Genomic DNA, 16,214 nt, shown 5'->3' with positions numbered 1-16,214 from the left:
CCAGGCACCTTACCACATACCTTCAGTTTCATAAAAATCTAACCTCATTTGTCCTGATTTCTCTTCTCTGATCTACTTTATTCCTTACCTAGGATGAATTCCATTTAAAAAAAAAAAAAAGTGAGTCTTTCAAAGGCATGGCGCTGTTGCCATCGCTGTGAGCGCTGTGCATTCAGCACGAGCCTGTCTTTACTGAAATCTTCCTTGATTCGGTTTAGGGAAATTGTGCTTCGATTCAACTATAACAGTATGTCACGCATGAAATGCAGTGATTTCCCCAAATGTTACTTGATCCCACTGCTGCACTAACATGCGTGGAATCTGTGTATTCCTGAAGATCCTGCTGCCTTCATCTTCCTCTGTTAAGGAGCTAAGCACACTTTATCGATTGGCTAGTTTTTCTTCTTTGGCTAGAAATCAGTAATGTTTCTGGGTATGTATGTAGAAATGGCAAAAGAGCATGTTTCGAGTCAAACACAAAATGACACAACATCAGGCTCTAAAACCAGATGCATATTTTCTGTCTTTGCTCCGAACCAACCAAAAAATCCTCATCAAAACAACTCAAATAAAGTTTTAGCTTATTGAGAAGATCATGAAGTGCCCTCCAGAGCAGGAGACAAGTAGTTTCTACTAATGAGGCCTCCAATGAGCCACAGACACAGGAATCTAGAAACCATTAGCTCAAGCAGGCTTCAGACAGAAACGCCGGCAGAGCGTAACCAGAGCCCAAAGCCGGAGGGGGTTTCGTACCAAGACCCCGCAGGTTGTGCTGCCCCAGGAGCCACAGGGAACAAGAAAACCCAATAGTCTGTGGACAATTATGGAACAAAGTCTTCACATGGGAATTTCCTTCCCAGCTTCTCATGTGTGAGAAGATGACTCAGGCCACGCATGAAGTTCGTAAAACACAATGACGGAAGAGAAAATTATAGTTTAAAAAGAAAAAGGAAATAAAAATCCGTTAAACAAAATATTAAGGATCTTGTAGAAATAAGCACAAATGTTACTTGCATTAGTCACATAGGTGTTCTCATCCTCTTCACCTCAAAATTATCCAGTGACACTAATGTCACATGCTTATTAGCACCATAGAAACAAATGTTCCTTTTAGAAGATTTAAATGCGGTGTCTTTGTCTATCATTTGCCTGCCATTTGGTGACACATGGCACCCAAGATTCACAGTTTCACAGAATCCCATGGGCTTGGAAGGGACCTCTGGAGATCACCTAGTCCAACCCCCTGCCAGAGCAGGGTCACCCTGAGCAGATCCCACAGGAACGTGTCCAGGGGGGGTTTGAATGTCTCCAGAGAAGGAGACTCCACCACCTCTCTGGGCAGCCTCTGCCAGGGCTCTGCCACCCTCACAGGAAAGAAGTTCCTCTTCGTGTTTAGGTGGAACTTCCTATGGCCAAGTTTGTGCCTGTTGCCCCTTGTCCTGTCCCTGGGCACCACTTGAAAAAGCCTGGCCCCATCCTCCTGACACCCATCCTTTCAGTATTTATAGGTGTTGATCAGATCCCCCCTCAGTCTTCTCTTCTCCAGGGTAAAAAGACCCAAGTCTCTACAGTACCCGCAGCCTGCCTCACCTGACACCCATCCCCACCTCTGATAAACAAGGTGCCCTCGGTCTCCTGACACACACAGCACTTCCTTCCTCTTAAGTATTTTCATCCATTTTTTGACGCTGTTCCACCCGCCACCGACCACCAGATGGGCCGAGAGGAGACAAAACCCTCACCATGAAATCCCGTCCCGGGGGGTTGATCCCAGACGGAGCCCTTCGAGGCCTAGTCCTCCCCGCGAACCCCGCTCCCTCCCCCGGCCGCCCCTCACGAGGCCGTTCCCTTCCTCTTCCCGCCGCCCCGGCGCTGAGGCGGGGCGCTTAACGGCCGCTAGAGGGCGCTGTGCGGCCGCCGCTGCCCTCACCTCGGCGGCTGCGCGGGGCCCGGGGCGGCTTCCCGGGCGAAGGGAAAGGGGCCCTGGGCTGAGGCGACGCTGGCGGTGGCGGGCGGAGGGTGTCGGCGGCGCCATGGGGAAGCGGGACAACCGGGTGGTGAGTAAGGGCGGGCAACGCGGAGGCCGGCGCTGGGTTCCGCCACAGTCGCGGCGGCGCCTCCCGTGGCTGTGGCGGATCCCAGCGCCGGCCCCGGCCGGGGAAGCGTTGCCTCAACCGGGGCCGCCGCCCCGCAGCGGGGGAGAAGAGAGGGCCTCCGGGCGGGAGGCTGTGGAGCCGGGGCGCCGGCCGGACGGCCCCCGGGGTTCAGAGAACAAAGGCGGGCCCGCTCCGGGGGAGCGCGGCCTGGGCGGCCCGGCCTGTCGGCTGGGCCCCGCAGCACCGCCAAGGGCCCTGTCAGACCCGGTGCCCGGGCGGGGAAGGGAAGGCGGTTCCTGGTGGGTCCTTGAGGGGATAAAACGTTCCCGGTGGGGGCTGAAACGCTCGCGGACCTTCCCTCGGCCGCGTTTCCCGGAGCCGGGCCTGCAGGCCAGGGGGGGCCTGTGGAACAGGGCAGGGGGTAATGGTTTTAAATCGGAAGGGGGGAGATTGAGGTGAGATCTGAGGCAGAACTTGTTTGCTGTGAGGGTGGTGAGAGCCTGGCCCAGGTTGCCCAGAGAAGCTGTGGCTGCCCCATCCCTGGAGGAGTTCAAGGCCAGGTTGGAGGGGCTTGGAGCAACCTGGGGTGTTGGGAAGTGTCCCTGCCCAGGGCAGGGGGTGGCACTGGGGGGGCTTTAAGGTCCCTTCCAGCTCTAACCATTCTATGATTCTACAGCCCAGCCCCAGGCACCGCCGGTGGCCTCGGGAGGCGGGGGCCACGGGCCACAATGTGCTGGTGGCCCCTGAGCGCAGAGCCTGGTCTGCACTGGCTTTAAACTTTTTCATACCAGGCAGCCACTCCCCGTATGCTCAAGTTTCATCATTGGAAATTTAAAACTAACGATGTTCATGATTAAAAACAAGTCACAAGACTTTCCCCCTTCCCCCCCCCTCCTTGATCCTTTTCTAGTATATAGTACTCGGATCCATTCTGGGAAATCTCTTTGCTTGCCTTGACGGAGTAACACCTAATAGACACGATGGATGTATGCAAACGGGTTGCTCAGTGTCTTGGGTTACTTTATTACAGCATCAAAATAATGGAGTCCAGTGAGAAAGAGTTGACAGTGTTAGACTGCAAGATCAGCCTCTACTTGGAATGTATTGCTCTTTTGGGTGTACTTTGGGTATAATTATTTCTTATTAATTTTCTTTTAACGGGACAGTGCGATACACTACCAATAATTTGGTTGGCAAATTTTTATGTTCCTCTACAAGGTTCATTCTGCCCCGATGGCTGCCACTAAAGACAAGTTATAACATCAGACCCTTTGCTTCTCTTCTATGATCATAGAGGTTTCCACCTGTTACTTCTTTCCCGTGTCCCTTCTTAAGCACGCCATCGTCCTGACTATTGGGAGATGGAAAATAAATGTGTTTCTGTCACATCTCCAGCGTGACAGAAGGGTGACAACTACTGCTTGCAAGGCAATAATAGTTGGTATTACCTGCCCAGAGAGCCCTCGCTGACTGAAGGTGCCTTATGCTTTCCATGAGCATGAAAGCTGTACAACAAACGCTTTTCAGTGACTGCTTGAGCAAGCTGCCAGAGGAAGAAAATTAATGTGCAGACAAGCACTTCCTTTACTGGGGGTGCGTTTCTGTGCTCACTCTGGCTACTGACATGCAGCTTGGCAAAGGAGTGTAAATACTTCTAAGAAATGTTTATTGATGAAGTAATTCTTCATAAATAAGCCTGTTTGAAATTACAAGAACATTTTTTAAGACATAAATTTCCGAGACGTGGAATATAAAGCAGTATTCAGTCACATTATGTTCTTGCTGCCAGAGTGTTACAGAAAGGCCCTGCGGGGAGGACGGTTTCTGGTTCTCTGGGGGCAGTTTGAGGAAGTAGAAAAACAACATTTGACAGTTGTAGCCTCTTCTGCAGGCAAAGAGGGAGTTGTGTTGGGGGTGGTGGGGTGTTCAGTTCAGATTAGCTCAGGTAAGAAAGTAGCTAATTTAAGAGCAGCAAGAAACCTTCTTTTTAGGAATAATAATTATGTAAGAAGCTAGAGCTTTCAGATGTAAATTCTTGAATGGTAACCAAAAAGAGTTGACTCACTTCGCTCACTGGAGTAAGCCAAGTCATGAGCTACATTTCTGTTGTCTTCTCTAGTGTATCTAGTACATTTAAATTATTTTTATTTAGTGAAAACTGTTCAAACACTGCCTTCTTGCATTGCTAAAGGAGCTCCTTTTTCACTCGAAGCTGAATTCAAATGCAAAATTTTTACTCATTTGTAGATCTGTAATATAATAATATGCTGGAGTTAGTAAGGGGAATATGTATCTGGAGGTGCTGTGTCTGCTGGAGTCCATACACCCACCTGACTGCAGAAGATGCCAGGCTGAGATTAAAGGAGTTTGAATTGGCACACCTCAGCATTTGCTTGCCCGCGTTAGTTACCCCTTTTGTGTCAATTAAATCAACAAAAAGAAGCCCCAACAAATGGCAGTAAACGTCGCTCTTGGCGTTATAAAATCGAGTCAAAAAATGGTCCACTTGAAAGAGTCCTCTGATGGACCACCTCCAGTGTGGTCCAGCCCATGGACCAGGAGCTGAATGCGCTTCCCACCGACCCGTGGTCCCTCCTCCAGGGCTAAGGGTAGCCCAGGAGGCCAGCAGCCTGCTTGCAGCCGGCCCAAATGCCCATTGCTGTGGCCACTGCTCCTGCGGGGGGGCAGCAGGAGGGGGGCAGCAGCGATGGCCACTTCTGCCATGGCAGTTTCCGAGCCCCTACTTTATGGCCTGGTAAAAAGCAGCATCAGACTTGTAAGAGCTACTGGTATGAACAGATCTTTACTTTGAATCTGCAAAATGTACTCTTAAAAAAAAAAAAAACAAAAAACACAAAACTATCTCAGATTGGGCAGCCAAAGCTACTCACTGGTTTGACTATCTGATTTTTTTCCCCTCATCTCCAAACTGTGGACAGTAGGAATAGTGTGTGTGATGTTTTGCAAAAGTAGCTTATGAAGTGTTGTGATGACGTAGCAATAAAAGCCCATGAGGTAAGGGGGTACACGTACCTCCCTTTGGCATGAGCAAAATATTATCGGCATAAAAAAATATTGAATAATTGTTTGCTAGAGTTTTTACATGAATTGCAGAGGTGGATTATGGATTCTAAGTCTTAAATTTGCATTTTATAAATCTATTACCTTTTTAGAGTGAATATGAAGAGTGTGCGTGGGTTTGAAAGATGGAATACCTCATAACATTGGGGGTTTGGGGTTTTGTATTTTTTTCCTCCTTAAAACAGCCCTAAGTCACAGAATTTTCATACGTGCCTAATTGTAGCAGAGCACAACTGCTTGCTTGTTTTGGTGTTACAGCAAGAAACTCTATGCAGAATTTGTTGAATCTGCTACATTGGTTTTGAGCAGAACTTAAAAGGCATAAGATCAGTTGTCCCAGAGATCTTTGAAAATTACATTTTCTATATCCCAAGGAAAAATATTTCTATAGTAGTTGTACTGTGCTCAGTTTGCAAAATCATTGCTGAGGGAGGGGAGTTACTGTAAGGAATGCAGTGTCTTTGTGGGTGAGTTCTTTCTGTCACAGCATGAATCAAGTTGAAAGCACTTAACTGAGTTTTTCTGCCAGACCAAATCACCTTGGTTCAGTTAAATATTTTATATTCATGGAAACAAGTCAGAATTATTTTTCAGTGAGTGAGAAAATGTTTCTGTGAAGAACAAAAGGAACAGATTTTGGTATCATAGCGCAGCTGATGAATTTTGTATTTCTTTTTGTTGTCTTACATTCAAGGCTTATATGAATCCCATAGCTATGGCCAGAGCACGAGGTCCTGCCCAGAACTCGGGACCGACCATACAAGACTACTTGAACAGGCCGAGGCCAACATGGTGAGTCGCAATGCTGTGTCCCTTCCCACTGCTGGGTGACGGGTTTGTTCCCCCTTACTGAGGTGACCCTGTTACCTGCCTCCTCCCCGAACACCTAGGGATACAGTTTGAAAGATTCCTTGTCTCTGACCAAGATGTTCTTTTCTAAGTATGTATTCAGTCTCTTCTTTTTAAAACAGTAGTGTTTAATTTTAAAATAAATATTTATCATTTGTCTTTAAATATTTTGGCAACTTTCTCAGAAGAGGAAAATGTTGGTCGTTTTACTTCTTTTGCAAATCCTAGCAAAGTTCAACCAAAGCTAAACTTCAAAAAACCCTACAAAAAGTTAGACACCGAAGAAGATATTTTTGATTGTGAAAATTGTGATTTATCATTCTTTTTATGTAGGGAAGAAGTGAAAGAACAACTAGAAAAGAAAAAGAAAGGATCCAGGGCTCTGGCTGAGTTTGAAGAAAAGATGAATGAGGTTGGTAATGTTATTAGTATGTTAATAATTGATGATTCTTATCTTATATGCTACTTTTCATTATCATTAACAGTGCCAAGTACCCATAATATTTCACTTCATTCAAGCTTTTAATGAGTAAATGCTTTGTTTGGTTTGTACTGGATGTTAGTGTTACCTCTTAACCAGTGAAGAGCTACTCTCAATCCAGAAGAACAGTATAAAAAAAATTTTGAAAATTGCTGCTGACTAAAACTTGAACTTTTCATAAATGTAAATATAGTTATACAAATGCATATATTCATATCAACAAAAGAAACTCGTGTATTTTCCAGGATGATAAATTAAAGTCTGTTGTGCTAATCCTCACTTGTTTAAGGTCACACAATCTAAGTATGTTGAGGAGAGGTGTGTTGCTGGAAACAGATGTCTTTGGCAAGGAGTGTACATGTAATGCTGATACGGGAGAAGGCTCAGAGAATGGCCTTCAACATACCAATAGGACTAAGCACTTCTTTCTCCTCCTACACTGATCACAGTCCGTGCTGCTTCCCTGCTATAGGTGCAGCCGTTCTGACACTTGTGTGCAGTACCCACTGGAGATCAGCGTGGTATAAGAGAGTTTTACACAAAATTCTTGTTGTATACGCAGGAAGAAATGAGTATACAGTAAATGTCATTTCAACTCAAGGAAATACTGTTCCTTCCTGGGTTCTCGTATCTTGGGATAAGTTTTAGGCAGTCGTTGTCTTCATGGTGTGTGAGTCTCTGGGTGAAGGAGATAGTGCTCACTTACTGGGGGGGCAGTTCCTGGCTCTGCCTTTTCCCTAAGAAGTTACACCATTATTTGGTGGGTCACAGGGGGCTGTTCTGAGAGGATCAGTTGTTCTGTGCCCTCTGAGTTGTAGCTTCTTGAGTTCTGTTTGGTATTTTATCATCCTCCTTTCCTGCCTTAATCTTTGCTTTATTATGAGATAGTTGAAACTGGCATGGACAGAGGATAACACCCTTTCAGGATGGCAGAAGAGTAGAAAGGGATGCAGGGAATCAAAAAATTCCTGAGTTCTTCCTGGCCCCTAAGAACAAATCTCTGGTTGAAAAGATTGGAAGTCTCTGAATGAGGTGCTGTCTTGAAATTTTGCTTCAGGTGATTTTAAAACTAAGACAAAATAGCAATTTTTCTGGTAGAATTCCTTGGCTTTCTAAAGCGCTCTAGCAAGGGTGCTGTCATACAAAACCAGAAATACCATCATGGATCTCCTTCAAGATAAATGACAATCTTTTAAATCCAAACAACTTGAACATTAAGGTGTGAACTAATACAGTATTTTGCTTCATACTATCTTCTGTAAAATCAAATGCTTTGTAGCCTTGTTTAGCATTATATGTTAGTGTCTGTGGGTTTTGTGAAAACTATATAATGTCACGTAGAGGACAAGATTTTGAAAAGGGTCTCTTAAGACAAGCTGTTTGGAAATGATGCTCATGTCACAGTTTCTGTTTGGTTTTGTTTCCAGAATTGGAGGAAAGAACTGGAAAAACACAGAGAGAAATTACTGGGTGGAAGCGAGAGTTCCTCCAAAAAGAAGGAGGTGAGTTATTTTCAATTTGGTACAATCTGTGTTAGGAACTAGATTTATTGTTGATGCTGCCAATACAGATGTCATAAATGCATTTTAAAAGCCAGTATCTCAAAGGACATGAAACTAAATGCACAGCAAAAGAACATGATGCCAAGTAACATTTGTTTTATTCTGTTTTTAAGAAAAAGAAAAAGGAAAAGAAGAAATCTAATAGGGTGAGCAAAATTTTTGGTTTTCTGAGTTTTTTGCTTTGATGTTGTTCCTATTTGTCATTTAAGCTCTTGGAAAGAGAAAGTATAGCCGTAATTTTGAATTTAGCTGTTAAATTGATTTTTATTTGAGAGAGATGGCTTACATTCTATACAAGGAGAATTTTACTTCTGCTTAAGGGGAGGAAAAGAGCATGAAATACATATTATTAAATGAAAAATGTTAGAAGTCACTTTTTACAGTTTTATTTAAGAAAATTTATGTAATACCAGCTTCTTGGAAGTAAAATTTCATTGATAATACTTTGCAAATGAAGAAATTTTAAAGGAAGTGTTTGGATGGACTTTTGACTATTTGCCAGACAAAATGCTGCATCTCACAAGCTTCACTTTTTGTTGTGTTTGGTCAAGTTGTCTTCATCTTCCTCTTCTTCATCAAGCTCTGATTCTTCCAGCAGTTCATCTGATTCAGAAGATGAGGTAAGAACTAACTTACTATAATCTAATGTGCTTTGTTCATGAGGCTCATGTAACAAATATTTTGGTAATACTATAAATATAGTAATTCTATATTTTATATTCTAAAATATATTTTATATTTTAGAATACTATTTGAGAGCTTGGCTTGCATAAAACTATTTAATTTCCATGCATTTGGAACATACAATAAAGCTGTGATTTTTAGATATCTCTCTGTGCAAGAATTTCTTTATGAACACTAACTTTTGAGTGGCTGGCTTGTAAACTGGGTCCAGTTCTGGTTTAACATTGCTTTTTCAGTAGAATCCCCCATCTAATCATAAAAATGCAAACATACCATTTTTACTTTATAGCAAAAATCTGTTACAGATAATCAGATTCTACAGCATGTGTCTAAATAATAAATAGAATGTAGAGAACCTGGATTTTTCACCAGTTCACATTTTTTCAATGCAGAAGAGTTATGAAGGCCCTCCAGTAAAAGAATCAATTGTAATATACTTTATTCCTCAAGAGAACATGATTACATGTAGGAATTTGGTGTTTTCTTTCCTTCACGTTTAATATCAGTCTTTAATTCTAGTGAGAATGAATTCAAAGTTGTGTTTTTCTTTTATCCTACAATATTTGTGGATAGGATAAAAAGCAAGGGAAGAAAAAAAGGAAAAAGAAATATCGCTCCTCACGGAAATCTTCAACAAGCTCCACTTCTGAATCGGAGTCAGACAGCAAGGTAAGTAGGCAGATGTGTTACCCTTGGCAAGTTTTCTTGATCTGTGTTACAATTCTGACTTTTGCATATTGCTTTGTTGGTTTTTTTTAAATCTTCCAAATCTAAGGCCATGCGTTTTTACTGTAGCTGAGCTGCACTCAGACGCAATCTGGAATCTGCCTTCACTGGCCACAGTGCCTGGTGGAAATAATTTCATCTTTAGAAAATGAACATGCTTTATTCTAGCAATTTTTAGCTATTTAACTGAATTCAGACACATGCCGCTTTTGTGCTGCTCAAATGTTTGGTTCTAATGTTACGTTAACACTTAGAAAAATAAAATGTTCTGTGAAGTTCTTGTAAATATGCTATTTAATTGAACACCATCTGTGAAAATACAGATATTGCTGGGTATCAGTGGCCAGAATATTGCCTTTCTAAATAGCTGTGAACTGAGTAGTTTCCCATTGGAGAACTGAGCCTTTCCCAAATGCATATTAAATCAAGGGTGTCTTCTTATTTTCCTTCTCTGAAAGCAGAGCAAGGTACATACTCAGGCTTACTGAATGAACAAAGGAGGAGAGAGGATACATGAAGCAGTTTGTCCTGTTGTGTTAGCATTTTTCTGTCCCACAGTAACTGTACTTGTCTAAAAACTAATAATGCAGCGAGTTGATAAGATTCTGTGTGTAGAGTTTATCACAGGCTTTCACCAGAATACCTCATTCAGTGTGGTACAAATCCTGATGGAGCACTGTTTGCATACTACACCTGTGAATTTGTGCTAAGGGGAATTTGAAGATGTTTGCTACATGAAGAGATTCTCTTTACTGCTGAGGCTGGAAGGCAGAAAACTCCATGGAAATACCCATTTAACCTCTGCCCACTCAGCGGAGATGGGTGTGGGTAGAGAATAAAGACTGTTAGGCGTACAGTGTACATGGTTACAGTAGTGGTAGCTGATGTCCTTTCCAGAGGCTCTCTACACCTACAGCAAATATTCTGTTACCATGACCTTTTCATGCTCCTGGTTCAGGAAATTAGCAGCTGCATCAAAATTACGGGTTTTTCATATTTTTCCTGTTAACTGCAAGGTAGGAAGAACAACGTATTGGAGAACAACCTTCAATAGACAGAACAAGACAATGGGTCAGACTGCTTTTGGGATACCTACCTTTTCCCTGAAATAATTCTGTCATGGTTTTATTTTTTGTCTTCCTATTTAGGACAGCACAAAAAAGAAAAGGTCAAAGGAAGATCATGAAAAAGAGAAGGTATTTTTTCTCTTGAAATACTTACATCTGCATTTTACAGAACTGCATTTTACATACGTATATTTTCACACATCTTCTGAAAGCAAAGGCCATCTGGGAACTAGAGGTCTATCTGAAAAGCCCCTGTCTCTCAAATGGGCTGCATCATGTGCTTTTCATGAGTGCTTTTGGGAAAGGATTGAGGTACCTGTAATAGACTAAATAACACAGCTGAGATGTGTGATCCCACCTTGCAAAGATGATTAGCAAAATTTTTTTCAGTTTTTGGCCTTAGAAATTGAATGGAAGAAAGTACCCTTAGGAACACCTTATCTGGTCCAGGGCAGGGGCGTGGGGGGAAGCAGCTCATCAGAGCCATCTCACGCAGCATTAAAAATTTAAAAATAAATAATAATTTTTAAAAGGCTGCTCTTTAAATATCCTGAGGTTATATATGAAGTGTTGAAGTGCAGCTGGCAGGGACAGCTTGTCCTGGTTGGACACAAATATAGAGGGACCTTTTTTCTTTTAATTTCATCAACAAAGCAAGACTCTGAAGCTGCAGTGTTTGTATGTGGATGTTGAGACATCTCCATGTACTCAGTAGTATTTAAAAATGGTGAAACATTTTATTTTCAAATGGCTGCTCCTTCATGCATTATTATTTAATATTGTAGTATGACTCCCGTGGCTTTGAGAAGGCTGCTGTATCTTCGTCACAAGAGAAAGGAATATACAGAAAAAGATTATTTCCACTAACAGCATTTTAACAGTTGAAAGGGTAATTTGTTGATGACAAGTTTAATGTCAACAATATTTAAAAATATCTCACAACTTAAAACTTCTGCTTAGAAACAATATTTCAATCTGAAGTTTTCTAAAGTTTGAAAGGCCTGACTTTACTCACAAATACATTGCTTGTGTAGGAAGGCAAAAATCACCACAGGAAGAGGAAGAAAGCCAGTCGTGGTGATGGACCTTTATCATCAGAATCCTTATCGGAATCAGATCATACAGAGGAGGTCAGTGTGAAACCTCAATTTCAGATCTTATAATGCTTTTAGCTTACTGATTCGCAGGAGTGAATGAATGAACTAATTTAGATTTAATATATTGTTGAAACTGTTCTGCTCTGTACAGTTGAGTGCAGCACATTCAAACTTGTTTGTATTTTTCTTGTATTTTATTTCTCATATTCTTTATTTTATTTTCTTAATAAAAACTCTAAGTTAGAGTTGTTCAGTACAGTGCCTGTCACCTACAAGTCATTTTGAATTCATTTTCTTGAAAAGTTTCAACTCTTCATGGATACTTTAGAGCTCAGTGAAATAACACTGACTGGTGCGGTGTCCTTCACAAAATTTCTCCCTGATGCTTGTGAACAGATTGGCAGATTTCAAGATGGGTGAAATATTTTTGCTCCCTTTTCCAGCAAATTATAAATTTTTGTATGAAATAATCTTATTGTCATCCTATGTATATCTACTTTGAGGATTTGTATTCTTGTAGAATTACAAACTCTGGGAATGTTCCAATGTGTTGCAGTTTTTCATTAGTAATTTTTACCATATTACTAGCTTAGTAATTTTACCTTTATATCTCTGCTGTTTCTTGTTCTGCTGTGTATTAAAAGTAAAGTGTGTTACCAAATCAGTTATTTATAGGATAATAGTCTAGAATACAATACAGATAAACCAGTGTTTCTTCATGGGTTATTGTTCAGTATATTCTACCATTGTTGTGCTGTCATTCGTTTCTATGCAACAAATACTCAAACTTTTATGTAAAACAGCATTTCCAAAGCTATTCTTCCGTTACATTCAATTTAAAATGTTTTGGGTTTTTTTTAGGTGCAAGCAAAAAAGAAGAGAAACAATGAGGAAAAAGAGAAAACAGCAAGTATCCTTCTTTACTTATAGTGTAGTTTTAGGATATAAATGCTCTGTACTTGGTTAATTTCCAATTTCACATTTTTTCAGCAATACAAATGTTTTATAGCAGAAGTCTACTGTCACTTGTATCTAAATTTACAATTTCTCTATTTACCTGCTGAAGTCACTTTTTCAATTGTTGAACTAAAAGAAGAATTTGTCACTATTTTACCTCAATACATGTGTATGATTTGAGATGATAAAAGTTTGCCGCTGATTATAGTACGTTTTGCCCTGTACCAGAGTGGAACTGATCAGTTCACTACTAGAACCGCCAAGGTCTGTGTGCCTGGGGCAGGGCAGCAGTTTGCCACAGGGTGGGAGTGCTGTTCCTGTGTGTTCCTTGCTCAGCCTCCCTCTACCAGACTGTGAAAGGGGCCTGAGGGCATAATCACTGCAACATCTAGCCTAATATATATTTTTTTTTTCCCCCAACCAAATAAAAAGCTGACGGCAGCCTGTTAGTTTTCTCCATTTTGTTGATTTGTTTCTGTTGGCAAAAGTGAGAGGAAGGTTCAGCAGTGATTTATACAGAACCCAGCTTCATCACATGTACCTGGGGCTCCTCAGTTGGGAGTATAGGGATTTTGAGACCCAAAACACTCATTCGAGGTGTCTATGTGTCTTTATCTCCCTGTCAGTGGCAGCATTCCTAATTAAACATCGCCATTGTCTAGATGAGTTGGGGCAAAGGGAAGGCGTAGATCAGTCACCTGAAAACGCAAGCACAGGAGTATCAGTGATACTCTATACATGTTTTCCATGGAACTTATTTGGTTTTTTCATAATCACATAAGCTTTGCCATAAAATTTCTAGTCACTGGTTGTGGTTTTTTTTCTTAGGGGAATCGTGTGTGTAAATAATATGTGTAAAACGAAGCTTTTATGCCAAGATTGGTTTGTTTAGATGTTGCATCTATTCAAGAATTCCAGTTTAAATTCTGCCTGTATAAAGACAAGATTGTGTATCTCAGCTTCTTCATTGCGGATCAGGATAATGAATCCAGTAGTGTTAATTGAGTGTATTTGTATTCACAATTGCGATCCTAATTATTTTATTTTATTTTAAACAAGATACAAGTGCTGGAGATCCTAGCCAAGTGTAGTTGAACTATTTAATTTTGAACAGTAAATATAAGCACTGACTTTAAAATCTGTAAACATTCTAGTTATTCCTGTGTATATGAGATGTCACTGCTTGTCAAGGCACTTCCTTATTACTTTCTTAGAAACCTATAAAGTACTGAAAATCATTTAAAAGCTTAGAAAATGTAATAGTGACAGTGATGAGAGGTGTGAAATAGCCAGACCATGATGGAGATAAATTGAAGACTGCTCAAAATATTGCAAATTATTGGGTAAAATATTAATTCTCTTTTTGTGACTTCTCAATAGGCTTTTATAGAAACCTCTTTTGAAATGCCTTTGTAAAGATATCCTTCTTGTGCTCTCATTTTTGCATTAGCAGAATTTAATAGACATCAATTTTCTCATACAATAACTTTCATTTAATTTTATTACTTTTTTAGGATAAAGCAAAAAAGAGAAAGAAGCACAAGAAACACGGTAAAAAGAAGAAAAAGAAGATTGCTGGTTCAAATTCAGATTTGGAATAATGTTTTTAAAATACAAGACTATCAACAGAAGTGCAATGACTAAAGGAAACTTAAACTGTGAAATGACAGCAAACTTTACCAAACTGCATGAGTTTTCCTGTGTTTTAGAAATATTCCCGATCTTTCAGTAGCCAGCCAGGTGCAGCTGTGCTGGGGAAGACCATTGTTATTGCCTGCTGCTTAATACATGAGGTACAACTTTTATAAAATTCCAGTAAGCAGTGTTAGATGTTTGAAACAATACAAGATGGTAGTCCAGCTGAGGTGTAAAATATTGGAAAATGGGAGTTAAGCCTTTTAGATAGTAAAAATAGTCTTTTAAAGCATTAGTAATAGTCTTTATTTGTAAATCAGGACAAATAAAATCCCAAGTTCATCCTGCAGGTTAATATTATACACCAGCTTGTAATAGTTTGTCTGCTAATGGCATTTACAGAATGGGAAATTAATGGTAACATTTAAAATGCTGCCTTTGTAGAAATGTTTATCATCTGCCCCATTACCGTCTTCATGCTTACAAGAAAGGGAATGCTGGCGTTCTGGCTAACTGAGCAGGGTGCCTTTGCCTTTCAGTCTTGCAAATCTCTGCTGTTTTTAGTCCACGCAGCATCTCTGATCTGGGGAAGCCAGAACCACTGTCAGCGGGCTTTTTCCAAGTAAGCAGTTCTGGGCTTCTGAGCATGTGCTTCTGCATTAAGCGAGAGCAATGACATTTTTCAGTAAAACTGACATTCAAAACCTGAAGATTTTACCTCTGAAATAGCGATAGATCTCTGCTAGTAAATACGCGTATTTCATTTAATGTCATTTTGGTTTAGTTGAACACTTCTTGCAAACACTGGTAGCTTTCTTTGCGTTATCTTTAGAATTGCTTTGCATGATTTGTACCATTTTTAAATTAACAAAATGCAGGTAATCATTTGTTGTAACCAGTTCTATGAATTACGTTCCACATGCAGAGTTTCGTGTATGTATTTAGTTATTCTTATAGTTAAGTTCATTGCTGTGTTTAAGTGCACACTTGCTGAAGATATTTAGCATGTAAAAAGCAGGGTTTTGATACCTTAACAGCTTCATATTGAAGCTGATTTTACTCTAAGCAAGTTCAGTGGCAGACCTGTTATGTGATGTGTCTTGTTAGATAAAAAAACTACTGCCAGAATCTCATTAAAGACACTGTTTAAACAGTTTGTATTTATATTTTTGTACTTGAGGGCTACACAATGTTGACCTAAATCATTAAGCTGTTTTACTTTAAATTAGTTGCTATAGAAATTGAAAAAAGCTTTTATAAATTAAATGTGCACGCAAGAAAACACAAGCAACCATTTGATTTTAGTTTTTACATGAAATTCTCATTATCTCTTCCACTGAAGTGCCCGTTGCTGTGAGCCTTCAGCAGCTGCCCGTCCATCCCCGTGGCCGACAGCTGGGGGTGAGCTCGGGGTCCCCCCTTTCCTCCTTCCGCGGGGGCAAGCCCAGACCTTACCTCTGTCAACTACAGGTGTTCCAAGTATTGTATTGACAAGAATTTCAAGCCCTTTGAGACCTTAGTTATTAATCTGCAAACCATAACTAAAAACTGGGGTAGAAAGCTGATACATTGCCATTCTACAGAGAAATTGTTTTTTCAAGTTAGGTTCTTGGGTGGGAAGACAACCCCTGAGCTGCAGCAATGTCCCTCTAAACCATAGTAAGGGTATTTTGATCAACTATTTTATACTGTTGGGCTTGATGTTGCTGATTTTAGATGCTGTTTTGTCAGTGAGGTTAAAATAAAAGCAAGATGCAGTGAACAGTAGGAGTTTGATTGGGGGTTGGGTTTGGTTTTGTAGGGATTGTTTTAAGTTGTAGTGATGCAGTTTTGGTAAAAGAACTTGTAACGAACCATAGTGTAAATGCCCTGTCCTGTGTGATACCTTATTTGACTTCTACACAACTGCCTGCAACAGAAAGAAATAAAAATGGAAATGAGAGCCCCAGTCTTCCAAATCCGTGAGCTGGTATGTCGTT

The 16,214-nt window shown here is 40.7% G+C and overlaps 1 protein-coding gene across 1 annotated transcript; it reads left to right on the top strand.

The window, feature by feature from the left end:
* Positions 1-1,917: 1,917 nt before the first annotated feature.
* On the top strand, positions 1,918-16,183 carry FAM133B (family with sequence similarity 133 member B). Its single transcript, XM_014940281.1, has 11 exons — positions 1,918-2,057; positions 5,872-5,969; positions 6,360-6,438; positions 7,935-8,009; positions 8,183-8,215; positions 8,621-8,689; positions 9,327-9,422; positions 10,628-10,675; positions 11,581-11,676; positions 12,505-12,549; positions 14,115-16,183. The coding sequence occupies exons 1-11, from the start codon at positions 2,034-2,036 to the stop codon at positions 14,199-14,201; spliced, it is 750 nt and encodes a 249-aa protein (XP_014795767.1). The 5' UTR covers positions 1,918-2,033; the 3' UTR covers positions 14,202-16,183.
* The last annotated feature ends 31 nt before the right edge of the window (positions 16,184-16,214 follow it).

The sequence above is a fragment of the Calidris pugnax genome, unplaced genomic scaffold (genome assembly GCF_001431845.1).
Source record: "Calidris pugnax isolate Ruff unplaced genomic scaffold, ASM143184v1 scaffold76, whole genome shotgun sequence".
NCBI classification, from domain to species: domain Eukaryota; kingdom Metazoa; phylum Chordata; class Aves; order Charadriiformes; family Scolopacidae; genus Calidris; species Calidris pugnax.
The sequence above is the reverse complement of the archived record's forward strand: the minus strand, read 5'-3'. Positions and strand labels throughout refer to the sequence as shown.